The 12064-nt window shown below is 42.1% G+C and overlaps 1 protein-coding gene across 9 annotated transcripts in view; it reads right to left on the reverse strand.

The window, feature by feature from the left end:
• The window catches only part of snap91b (synaptosome associated protein 91b), a 30511-nt gene extending 20137 nt beyond the window's left edge, over positions 1 to 10374 (reverse strand). For 2 of the 9 annotated variants that reach the window (XR_013093101.1, XM_076873778.1), the window contains exons 1-2: positions 9692 to 10372; positions 9297 to 9575 (exon numbers count right to left, since the gene is read on the reverse strand). Coding sequence is in view for 6 of the 9 variants with exons in the window: in XM_076873778.1 (XP_076729893.1) it covers positions 9297 to 9426 (130 nt within the window). In the remaining 3 variants the exon portion in view is untranslated. Of the gene's footprint in view, positions 1 to 9296; positions 9576 to 9691 lie in introns of all 9 variants that reach the window. The other 7 variants (XR_013093103.1, XM_076873780.1, XR_013093102.1 and 4 more) reach the window with 6 other exon arrangements.
• Between the last annotated feature and the right edge of the window lie 1690 nt (positions 10375 to 12064).

Genomic DNA, 12064 nt, shown 5'->3' on the forward strand with positions numbered 1-12064 from the left:
CCTCATACATGTCCTGCATCACCCTCACATGCTTCTCTGTCATGCCTGACTTCCTCATACAGTACCCCATCATGTGCTTTCTCTAGATCTACAAAAACACACTGCAACTCCTTATGATCTTCTCCATTCAAACCAAATATCACGTCTGTAGTGCTCTTTCTGTGGATGAAGCCATGCTGCTGCCCACTGGTCATCACCTCTCTTCTTGATCTAGCTTTAACAACTCTTTCCCATAGCCTCATGTTATGGCTCATTAGTTTTATTACTCTGTAGTTACTACAGCTCTGCACATCACCGTGTTCTTGAAAATTGGTTCCTGTAGACTTCATCTCCTTTCCTCAGGCTTCATCTCACTCTCCAGGATTGTATTAAACATTCTGGTCAAACAGTCTACTGCCATTGCTCCTAGACATCTGCATACTTCTGCAGCAATGTCTCAAAGACCAAACACCTTTCTAATCTTTATTCTCTTCATAGCTGCCCCCCACTTCCTTTTTACTAATCCTCTGTACTTCCTGATTCACTAACTTTCCTACACCCTTCATTAAATAGCTTATTATATGCTATTAAAAGGGAAGTGAACTTATTCTTAGACACACGTCTGCAAGATTTTCTGCCCTGATTTAACTGCTCTGATTAAATTTTGATTAAGTGAGGAGGCAAAGTGCTCACTGCAGAGCTGCACCAGACAGTTATGAAAATATTGAGGCAGGAGAAATACCTGATGCACATACCAAATGTTGGTGCAAGAACCCAGCCACCCACCCACACACACACACACACACACACACACACACACACACACACACACACACACACACACATAAGGGGGGACACACGCTGACAATGCAGAGAGAGAAAGAGAGAGAATTATGCTTTGTCATCTCTCCCTGGCTGCCAGTTCAGATACTCAGACAGAGAAGTCTCCAGAAATAAAGAGTCCTGACTATTGCATCAGTAAAAAATATAACAGAAGGTACAACGTGGCTTGAAACTAATAAAGCTATAATCACTAATCATGCATTACACCTACAGAAGCTACGGCTCAATCATGGACACTTATGATGTGAAGCTCCCAGTGCACCCTTTTTGTGCTGATGTTAATGTCCGTGGGCGCTGGTGACTTTTTCACACTATGCACCTCAGCACTCAAGCACCCCAATGTGTGACTTTATGTGTTCTCGACTGACCGAGTTACTGTGCTTCCACTTTGCATTAATGCCACTTACAGTTGATTGTAAAATATCTAGGTGGGAAGAAATTTCACAAACTGACTTTCTGTAATGCTTAAGTGAGCTCTTTAGAATGACCCATTTTTTCAGAAATGTTTATAGACTGCATGGCTAAGTACTCAGTACTTGATTTTATATACTTGAATGAAAGCCCTAAATTCAAAGATTAAGAGGTGTGGGCCAATACTTTTGTCCATATACTGTGCATCAGCATTGCTCACAAGCTTAAAATAATGGTATGATGACATGAACTGTGAACGGTTCTGCATCAGCCATGCCTATCTGCAATGAATAATGAACAGTTTGTTTATTCTTTTTTCCTTTGTTCATGCTTTGATTGAGTTTGGCATCAGTTTGTTTTCTTTCCAATAAAGAAAGGATATGGCATGCGGCTGAAAAGTAGGCACAAAAAGTTTAGTTGAAACAGAAGAAGTAACACTTTGAGAGGGCACTGAAAGACATTTATGAAGTGTAAATAAAGAAATGTATCCATTGGTAGATTTTGTATATGTTGTGCTCACTGTGGCAGTAGAACAGATGAACATTTCGTTTTATATGTTCTTGCTCGCTTAAACATAGCATAGTGTAGCTGTACATTGTTTTGTGTCCTGCTGACATTGGCATCTGAACAACAAGGACACAACTGAGTGCATCCATACAGAAAGAAACTCAGCAAATATTGGCAGACATCTGTGATAATGGAGGGAGTGGAAGGCCATTCTATTCAATAGACCTTGAGCTTGTTTCAAATAGGTAGAGAGCAAACTATAAATTAAACCAGACCACAAGTCTGCAAGGTGATGAGAAAAGGGATGACAAGAAGGAAGAGAACAGTAGGGAGTCAGATGAGTGTGCAATAAAAGAAGCGATATACGAGTTTGAGCAATGAAGCTGCTCAGGGTCCAGACAACAGGCTGGTTGGGGGGTTGGGGGTTTTAATGCTTGGGGTGCTGTAAACAGATTATTACTAATCACTGATCCTGTTCTTTTCTGTTGTGGTTGGTTGCTACACCTCACACACCCTGTTCTACACACTGCTCATCACCTAACACGTCTTCATTATCAGCTTTTTGTCTGTGGCGTTGTAGGATGTTTCACTGATAATCTGATGGAACTGATGATCTTAGCACAAAACGAACCGGACAAAATGAAAATAAACAGCAGGTGGATGTGCTCCATGAATGTGTTTTAGCTGGTTCACAGTGATGATCACAGCTCTTCCTTTGATCTTTGTTGAACTAATTACACCCCAGTCCATCTGTACAGCTTCACCAGATGGTAACAGCGACACTTCAGCTGCTCCAAAGATGTCTGATGTTTTTAATGAAGGTTGGGGTGACATCAGTCCTTCCACTGTACATGTTTAGATATGATTTAGTCTCCATTTTCCCACTTTAGTGTCATTTAGTCTATGTTAAAGAAAATCTTCTCTCATTTTTTATCATTTCAACCAATCATCCCCTTCCTTATTTGAATATACTCTATGTTTTGTTAAAGATTGTCCTGAAGCTTTTTCAAACACACACAAACAGAGTCAGGATCCACAATGGCTGAGATTAGATTATATAACATTATCATGTCACTGGCACAGCTACAAGTTTAGATTTCTATTAGCAGCATGAGCACAGCACTAACCAAGAGCCATTTTCTCAGATGTCCAGCTCATAATAAATATCAATTTACATACATAATCTCATCCGTTTATGGATGTTAGCTATGTTGCCATATTAGCCATATCACGGGTTGTAATCCATGCTGCCGTGTTGTGGTACCATAACCCGAAACAAACACACACTGACATACAACTGGTGTGCCTATGTGTGCATAATGAGGATTGGCTGAGCTAAATAAAGACTCTTACGGTAATCCACGAGTTCTAAGAATGAACTGCGAGGCCTCACACTGTGTATTTCTCTGTACCACAGTGTCTCAGTGTGCGTTTTCTACCCTACATCTTAGTCTGAGGAATGAGTTTTACAGTTACACAACAAAATCGTGCACCAGCCCGAATATTCTAGATAATGGTAAGCAGAACACATCTGCTTACTGTGCTACATGTGTAGATTTATAATGCTATCAATAATACTTTAGGCGGTTGTTCATTGGAAATATATAGCACATAAATTTCAGACCTAGCATATACAGCTAGCTAAACACTACAATTTCTATGGTAAATAAAAGTTAAATAAGGAGCTTTTAATGTGACCAGTATCTCATATGGGACCTCACTGCACCACTTAGCAGAATGTTTTAATCAGCTAACATTTTGGGAAACATCTAACTTGCTAACAGAAGGTACCATGGATTCCCGACCTGACCGAGTCCTTTTTTCTCTTTTTTTGTTGTTATTGTATTTCTTGTTCTTGTTTTTTTTATTGAGGACTGTACTACTCCACAATGAAGCTCAGAATTTTATGGACAATCGTGTTTTTTATCACATTTTTTACGGCATCTGTGTCCGGAGAGCGCGTGGAGGTCCGACCGCCAATTGTTTACAGCAGGGATCAGCTGTTAGCCCTCGGGGCCTCCGCTGTTCTGCCTACCGCCAAGCGAGCCAACATCCCCCAATAGGTGAGGAGGAAGAGACGCGGCACTCGGGCCGGGATTGGGCGTCGCAGTAAGGTTAGGAGGTACCGGCCAGGGATTCCATCTGTTATTATGGGGAACGTGAGATCGCTCCCCAAAAAAATGGATGAACTGGTGGCTCTAACCCGACATTAGAGGAGCTACAGGGAATGCAGCGTGATGTGCTTCACAGAGTCGTGGCTAACCACGCTAACTCTGGACTCACACATAAACATAGATGGTTTCCATCTGGTCCGGGCAGACATAAAAAAGAAAAGTGGTAAGAAGAGAGGAGGGGGTTTGGCTGTGTTTGTGAACGATAGATGGTGTAACTCTGGTCATTTATCTATCAAAGAGACGCTAGGCTGTAAGGACATTGAGCTGCTAGCGGTTAGCATGAGACCGCACTATTTACCGCGAGAGTTTACACACGTCATTATGATAGCTGTGTATGTCCCGCCCTCTGCTAACGCTGCAGCAGCCTGTGAGATCCTGCACACTGTAACCAGCAGACTCCAAGCACAGCATCCTCAGGCCCTTTTCCTGATCTCTGGGGACTTTAATCACATCTCCCCATTCTCCACTCTCCCCGCCTTCACCCAGTATGTCACCTACCACACCAGAGACAATAAAACATTGGACTTATTGTATGCTAACACCAAGGAGACATACAGCTCATCACCTCTCCCTCCCCTGGGGGGCTCAGATCACAACCTGGTTCATCTCCAGCCTGTGTATAAACCTTTAGTACACAGAGAACCAGTTGTGAAATGCACAGTTAGGAAATGGTTGGCAGAGACTGAAGAGGCCCTGAGGGACTGTTTCCATTCTACTGTATGGGACAACCTCTGCAGCCCTTTGGAGGATGACCTCAACAGCATCACAGACCGCATTACGGATTACATGAACTTCTGTGTGGACAACACCATACCCATCATAAAGGTACGGTGTTTTTCTAACAACAAGCCATGGATAAATCCTGAAATAAAGGCTCTCCTCAAGGAGAAGAAGAGTCTTCTCCGGTACCCATACCAAAGACCTCCCATCCCAAGGACCTCAGCAGCTACAGGCCGGTAGCCCTAACATCACATCTGATGAAGACCCTCGAGAGGTTGGTTCTAAACCATCTGCGCCCCCTGGTGAGGTCTTCATCTGCTGCAGTTTGCTTACCAGCCTGGCATCGGGGTGGAGGACACCATCATCTACCTCCTGCACCGAGCTCTGACTCACCTGGAGAAGCCTGAAAGCACTGTGAGGATCATGTTCTTTGATTTCTCTAGTGCTTTCAACACCATCCAGCCACGACTTCTGAGAGACAAGCTCGAGCTATCGGGAGTGGACCACCACTCTGGACTACCTCACAGAACGCCCACAGTATGTGATGTCACAGGGCTGTGTCTCTGATACGCTGGTCTGCAGTACGGGGGCCCCACAGAGAACTGTGCTGGCACCGTTCCTCTTCACCCTCTACACTGCAGACTTCTCCATCAACTCCCCACGCTACCACCTACAGAAGTTCTCTGACGACTCTACCATAGTCGGCCTCATCACAGGTGAGGATGACTCAGAGTACAGACAGTGGACTGGACTTTGTGGACTGGTGCCAGCAGAACCACCTGCTGATCAATGCCAGGAAAACCAAGGAGTTGGTGGTGGATTTCCGGAGATGCAGACCCACCACACTGACACCGGTGAACATCCGGGGAGTGGACATTGAGATAGTGGACTCGTATAGGTACCTGGGTGTTCACCTGAATAATAAGCTAGACTGGAGCCACGACACTGATACTCTTTACAGGAAGGGTCAGAGCAGACTCTACCTGCTGAGGCGGCTGAGGTCATTTGGAGTCCAGGGAGCGCTTTTAAAGACCTTCTATGACTCTGTGGTGGCATCTGTCATTTTTTACAGTGTTGTATGTTGGAGCAGTAGTTTATTGGCAGCTGAGAAGAAGAGGTTGGATAAACTCATTAGGAAGGCCAGCTCTGTTCTGGGATGCACCCTGGACCCAGTGCAGGTGGTGGGAGACAGAAGGACTCTGGCCAAAATAACATCTCTGATGGACAGAGTCTCCCACCCAATGCATGTAAATGTTACTGAACTGCAGAGCTCCTTCAGTGACAGACTGCTGCATCCTCGATGCATGAAGGAGCGTTTCTGCAGGTCCTTCCTCCCTGCAGCTGTCAGACTGTACAATCAGAACTGCTCCCAACAAACATAGATGTTTACATCAGCGCTGTAACTTGGCACTATTTTATCAACCGATTCACACTATAACCACGGTTTGCCTCTGATCTGTATTAAATTTTATTTAATTTAATAAAGGTACAGTACTCTGTTTTTGGTAACCATTGTCATTGATGTAAATATGTAAAAATTGTGTATGTTTCTGTTCTGTGTCTTGTGTACTGTTTGTTTGTATATGTGTCTTTCTTGCTGCTGTTACACCCAAATTTCCCCTTGTGGGACAATTAAAGGATTATTCTATTCTATTCTACCAGTACTCTAGTATTTATATGTGAAATACAGTGCATGGATAAAGATATTTGATGGTTAGCACAGGTTAGCATAAGTTCTCAAAACAGGGGAAAACTTTCTAGCCTTGCTTTATCTAAATACATCAAAATTAGCCAAAGCTAGTAAATTCATCTCACGCTGACAACAGGAAATTAGGAAGTTAGTGCTCCCACACCACACACTCCCTACAGCAAGTAGCTCCATTTGTTTGAGTTGGCAGAATTTTTATGCAGATGCAGACCCAAAAGGAAGTTGTGTCTCTTCCCTTTGGGTCTGCATCAAACCAGGGATCTTTCACTTATAATCCACTACACCATAAAGCCTCTTCCATGTTACTCTGCAATCTGAAAATAGCAATATTCCACTTTCAATATATACAGTGTTTCTTTAAAACACTGTTTAGAAACTTAATCTAACTAAACAGACTGTGAAGAATTAAAAAAATAGGACATTACAGTATGTTGAAGTTGTCAAATATGTAAGTTAGTATATTGTACTGTCTGCTTAAGTTAGCATGCTAATTAGCTAGCACCAGGTGACGGAATAGCAATGTTGTCCGGAGAGGATTTTTTTTTTTTTTACAGTCTGTGATTCTTTACTCTTTTTAATCATGCTGAATGAAAGACAGTCAATGAAAAAAACATAAACTCAATGATGTCTGATGTCTTAGCAGTTTGGTTTCTTCCTGCATTTATACTTCCTCACACATGCTTTAGATGCCCCTTCCCAGAGTCACTGACAATAGGCAATACCAAGGACTGGCCCACACAGCATATAAGTGAGGTCATATCATTAATCCAGCAACCCCTTCCACTTATGAATTGCATCTTTAAATCGAGGAGATGTAAAATGTTAGTTTGTGAAGTTTATAGATGCCAGTGGGCACGTGTTCTACATCTGGAAAAAGCCAGGCTGACTCAGGTACTAAACTACTGACTGAATAATCTAAAGCTCGTATGACATAGTTCTAGATCAGGTAAGAACACTGGGACACTCTTCATAACAGCAATTTTATACCAATTTGACATTTAAAAAACGGACAATCAGTGCCTGTGGTGATGAGAAAACGCTACTCTTTCATTGACCTTGGGTGGATACATTAACTCTGTACATGCCCTCCATTGTTTCTTTCACTATGTTTGCCATAACCATGCATGACTAGACAAACCAGAAATACAAAATTCAATGCAGTGTGTCATTTAACCCCAGCACGTTTCATAATAAAATCAAACACAGACATCTAAGTCAAAAGACAAGGCGATTTTTGCTCCAAAGGAAAAGCACATAACATTTTGAGCTTTTAGTTTGTAGTTTATTCATGGGTGGAAAGGCACCTGTATGTTCTTACTAATCCATATTTACACACCTGCTTCTTCTAAGGCTACTTATTATGTTGCTGAAGACAATCAAATCAGTAATTTGTTCTCATAAAAGTGGACCATGTCACTAAAAAGGTCAGACAGTTAACTGTACTGAAAGACCAAAACAAATGTCTCAGTTTAATAGCTACACATCCATTGTGATTTCCTCTGCAGTCTAGTGATGACAGGCCTGTCATTTCCACTCTTTCTTCTCAGAGTCCCCTTCTGTCATTACACTGCCCCCTGACACTATTAATCTGTTCCCTTGGCAACTGCACTGCACAACCACCGCTACACATGCATGTCAAGCATTGAATAACCCTAATAATCACCAAGCAATAACTAAAACCTGTAGTTGCATAATGTATTTAATATTATTAATCAAAAACACTGAAAGCTAGCTAATTAGAAATGTTTTGATCATTAAAAATTACCCTAGTGAGCCTTTAGTTGTTTATTAGATTTTTTTGCTATGTGTGGTTCTTCATAGGTCTTCATAGTGAAAATGTGTTTTACTGTTTTGAGGTGAGGAATTTCCTCCAGCCAAGACTGCAGCAGAGGCACAGTGGCCTACATACCAGAAGTCTGTTGAACTGCCCTGTTGAATTACCCTAGAAATAGACCCAGTATAACCTATTTGATTATGGAAATAAAAGACACATGTTTATGTTATAGCTTACTAAATGAAAATATATAGAGAAATCTCTACATGTCTGCAGCAGTTTTATGTCCTTGGACAAAAAGGCTACAAGCAATGCCGGTAAAGGTTTTCCCAACACGTCCACACATGCACATGTCCAAATCAGCACCACTGAAAGCTAGAAACACTGAAACTATCACATGGAGCAGCAGAGAATGAGGAAACAATGCTCTCTGGTGTAGTCTAGCTTTTGCATTGTCACCTTTGGCTTTGTAAATTATGCAAGACAGCCATTGGCTGATTTTTAAATTATTCAGCAGGGGAGTGGATCACAAGATATAAAGTCCTAGCAGAAGACACAGGACCAGACTAGACCTGACCACACACACACACAACCTTGGAAAACACACAGGCAGACATACAAGAAAAAGAGCCAATCAAACTATCCAGAGCAGTGCCACTGCTTTGGGTTGACTCAGTGTTTGTGGTAATGATGATTTGTGGAGGTGGCTCCTGCTGACATCTGTAGATGTGTCAATGAAGCTGTGAGGTTTGTAATTTAATTCAGCTGTGACTTTATTGGTCTTAAATGGCTCCACTCTAACCCAGTTAGTGCACAGGCTCCTGTACGCTGCACCACCTCGGTTACAGTCGGTTTCAGCATGGAGTAAAAGAAAGTGGCCTTGAAACAGCAGGGGAAGGGAAACTTAAATGGGTCTGTCAATCTACCTTAAAATCATACATGTTTCTCCTTCCCAATCTCTCCTTCTTTCTCCCTGGGTGTCCACCATCTTCGCTGGACACAAAGGGTCAACAGAGGGGGTCATCACCATGGCTACTATATCCTGCAGCACACCCATTTAAGTAAACGGAACGAACAAGCCCATAATGCTGGCATGGTCTGCGTGTGTGGCTGTGTAATATGTAAGGCCTAGGACCTATAAAGCTACAGTCAGTGCAGTGAGGATGAGGGCCACACTTACATTCCAGGTGCTTTTTCTTGGGCGCCATCACTTCGTGAGTGGTGGCTTTGCAGACAGCCCGGGCCATATCCGATCCCGTTAGCTGGTACTGCGCAGCGGCAATGCGATCCGTGAGCGTTTGCCCCGACATTTTCTCCTAGTTGTTTCGACCTCCTCAGGAATTTATTTCACCACAGGACGGTGAGGGGGAGGGGGGAAAAATACGAATACAACCCAGCTTCTTCCCTGCGGTTCAGTGAGATGAGTGCGTCCCTCTCCCAGATAATATAGGCCTGCGACCTTATGTGTGGGAGGGGGTGGGGGGAAAGCAGAGAAAATGAGCTGGATAAATGTTATTTTCGCAGTAAATCGTGTGGTCACGTTGTTAATATTCGCCGTTGCATGAGTAGACTTACGCAAGGTTGTGAATTCCCGGCGGCTCGTTCTGTTATAGGCTCCGAGCGTTCAGTTCAGCACCTTGGAGAGCTAAAGCCACTCGGTTATGTAACAAGCTGGCGACGAAAGCTATTTTCTCAACCCGGTGAAATTTATTCCAGCAATGGAATAGACTCGTCTAATCGTAGAACAGTGTTTCTGAAAAATAAGGTATATAAATCAGCGCTGCATAAGTCGGTCAAATGTCCCTGTTGGGGGGAACACCGGTTTTGGCTCCCTTTCCCTCCTTCGTTGTTGCATTAAAAAAAAAGCTTTTGAATAAACGAAGAACCCGCAGTGCAAAGCAGGTCGTCAGATTGCGGCTTTTCTTTCCTCTTTGATCCGTCAGTCTCGGCTCGGAAATGCCGTTTCAGGCTGTGGTCCTTTCCTCAGATAGAAAATTGCGCACCGCTTCCCGTCGCCAACACTGCGCAGCGCAAGAGGCTCGGGAACAGGAAAAGCGAGGAGGGAATTTCCTTTTCCCCTTCCCCCTGTGGTTTGTTTATTTATTTGACCTGTCTACAAGTCCATCCAGACTCTCCTCTCGGCAGCTTCTCGGACAGCGTTGGGTGACACACGTCGCATCACCACGTCTCTTAAAGGGGTGTGGGCATGGGGGGGTCACAGTACAGAAATCGCTATCAATTTGCGCCAAAGGGTTAATACACCAGCGTCATGGTGGCATACTAGCTGCTGCATGTGGGCTGTATCCCACCGGGGCTGCTCGTAGATCACGCGGAGTGACAGATGATGAAGGTGAAACAATTCCTGCTCTAAGCAGGCTCCTTTTAAATATGTGATCGGCAGAGGTATTTTTAATCACACGTTAAACCACAAAAAACTACTGATCACAATATTTTTTTGTTTTGTATTTGGGAACATCACGTATTTTGTATTCAGAGCAGATGATATTGGGGATGTATGCCATATGGTGAGTTAGCGTATTTGCTTGTAGCTCAACTCTGCCAGAGAGCTCGATAATCACGATGCATTCTGGGTAGACCCGGCCATGTTGTTGTTCACGTAAAACCAAAGTTAGTCATTTATGCTGCTATTATGAGCCCTTGGCTTATCTGATATTGTGAATCTTGTTTATGTTCTTGTTATTTAGGCTAGGTTTTTTAATTTAATTATTAACAAGATAATTATTTTTAAAAACAGATGGACACCAGCCTGTAGCCAGATTTGGGCTTATCCAGGTTAACTTCAAGGTTGACCCTGGATTCACTTCTTGCCAGGCTAAATTGCCATGGTGACTTACGCTGCCGAACTAGTGATCAGTAGGTGTGAAACTACACACATACATATATTTAAATATAATATGAGTAAAAGGTTTGGACACACCTAATTATTTAATGTTTTTTCTATATTTTGATGACTATTACAGTGTAGATTTTCACTTAAAGCATATGGAATTATGCAGAAACAAAAAAGTGTGAAATAACTCAAAACATGTTTTAGATCTTCAAAATAACCACTCTTTGCTTTGATTACTGCTTTGCACACTCTTGGCATTCTCTTAATGAGCTTCATGGGGTCGTCACCTGGAATGGTTTTATATAGTTGTGAGTAGACATATACACACTTATTCAAACTATACATTTTAACGCATGTCATAAATTATGTTTATATATATCGTTTATATTCATATTTATGTCAGTATTTTTAGCTTATCTAAGTTTTATTGCACTGTGTGAAGAAGTATTGCCTTCATTTTGTTATGCTTGCATAATGACAATAAAGTCTAGACTCTTGAAACTTTTAACTCACACAGTTGACATTTTTTTCCTGCTTTCATATAGGCTAAACTTTATTAGTTCAGCAACTCTTTCCCCTTTCTTACAGGCCAAACCATTTCAAGTACACAGACATTCATAAAATGCTTTTAAAACCACACAGATGTACAGTACTTACCCACCCATAATGCTGATTTAAATGTAGAAGCTGGGTTACTAGCATTCTTTACTATAAGATCAACACAGAATGCAACATTTTCTCAACAAAACATTTGTGGGACTCAGTCAGGCAACCAGTGAGGCTTGGCTCTGTGATTCATGCAGAAAAACATTTTTTGGATCTTTGGCCCTGCAAAGACACTTTGCATAGTTTCTTTTTACTTGGTATTTTTAATGCTGCAGGTTTACATATTTCTTTTCTTTTCCAGTTTATAATTTTACATCTTATAGCACCACATACATCTTTATTAGGCAAAAGGTTTTACTTGGAATTTTAATATTGCAGTGTCATAATGCCCTTACGTTTCTACACTATAGTTACACTAAACTGTACAGTGAATCTTTCAGAATTAGAGTAATTCATACGTTAAATTGTTTTTCATGTATTTTATTATGGTA

The sequence above is a fragment of the Maylandia zebra genome, linkage group LG15 (genome assembly GCF_041146795.1).
Source record: "Maylandia zebra isolate NMK-2024a linkage group LG15, Mzebra_GT3a, whole genome shotgun sequence".
In the NCBI taxonomy this organism is placed as follows: domain Eukaryota; kingdom Metazoa; phylum Chordata; class Actinopteri; order Cichliformes; family Cichlidae; genus Maylandia; species Maylandia zebra.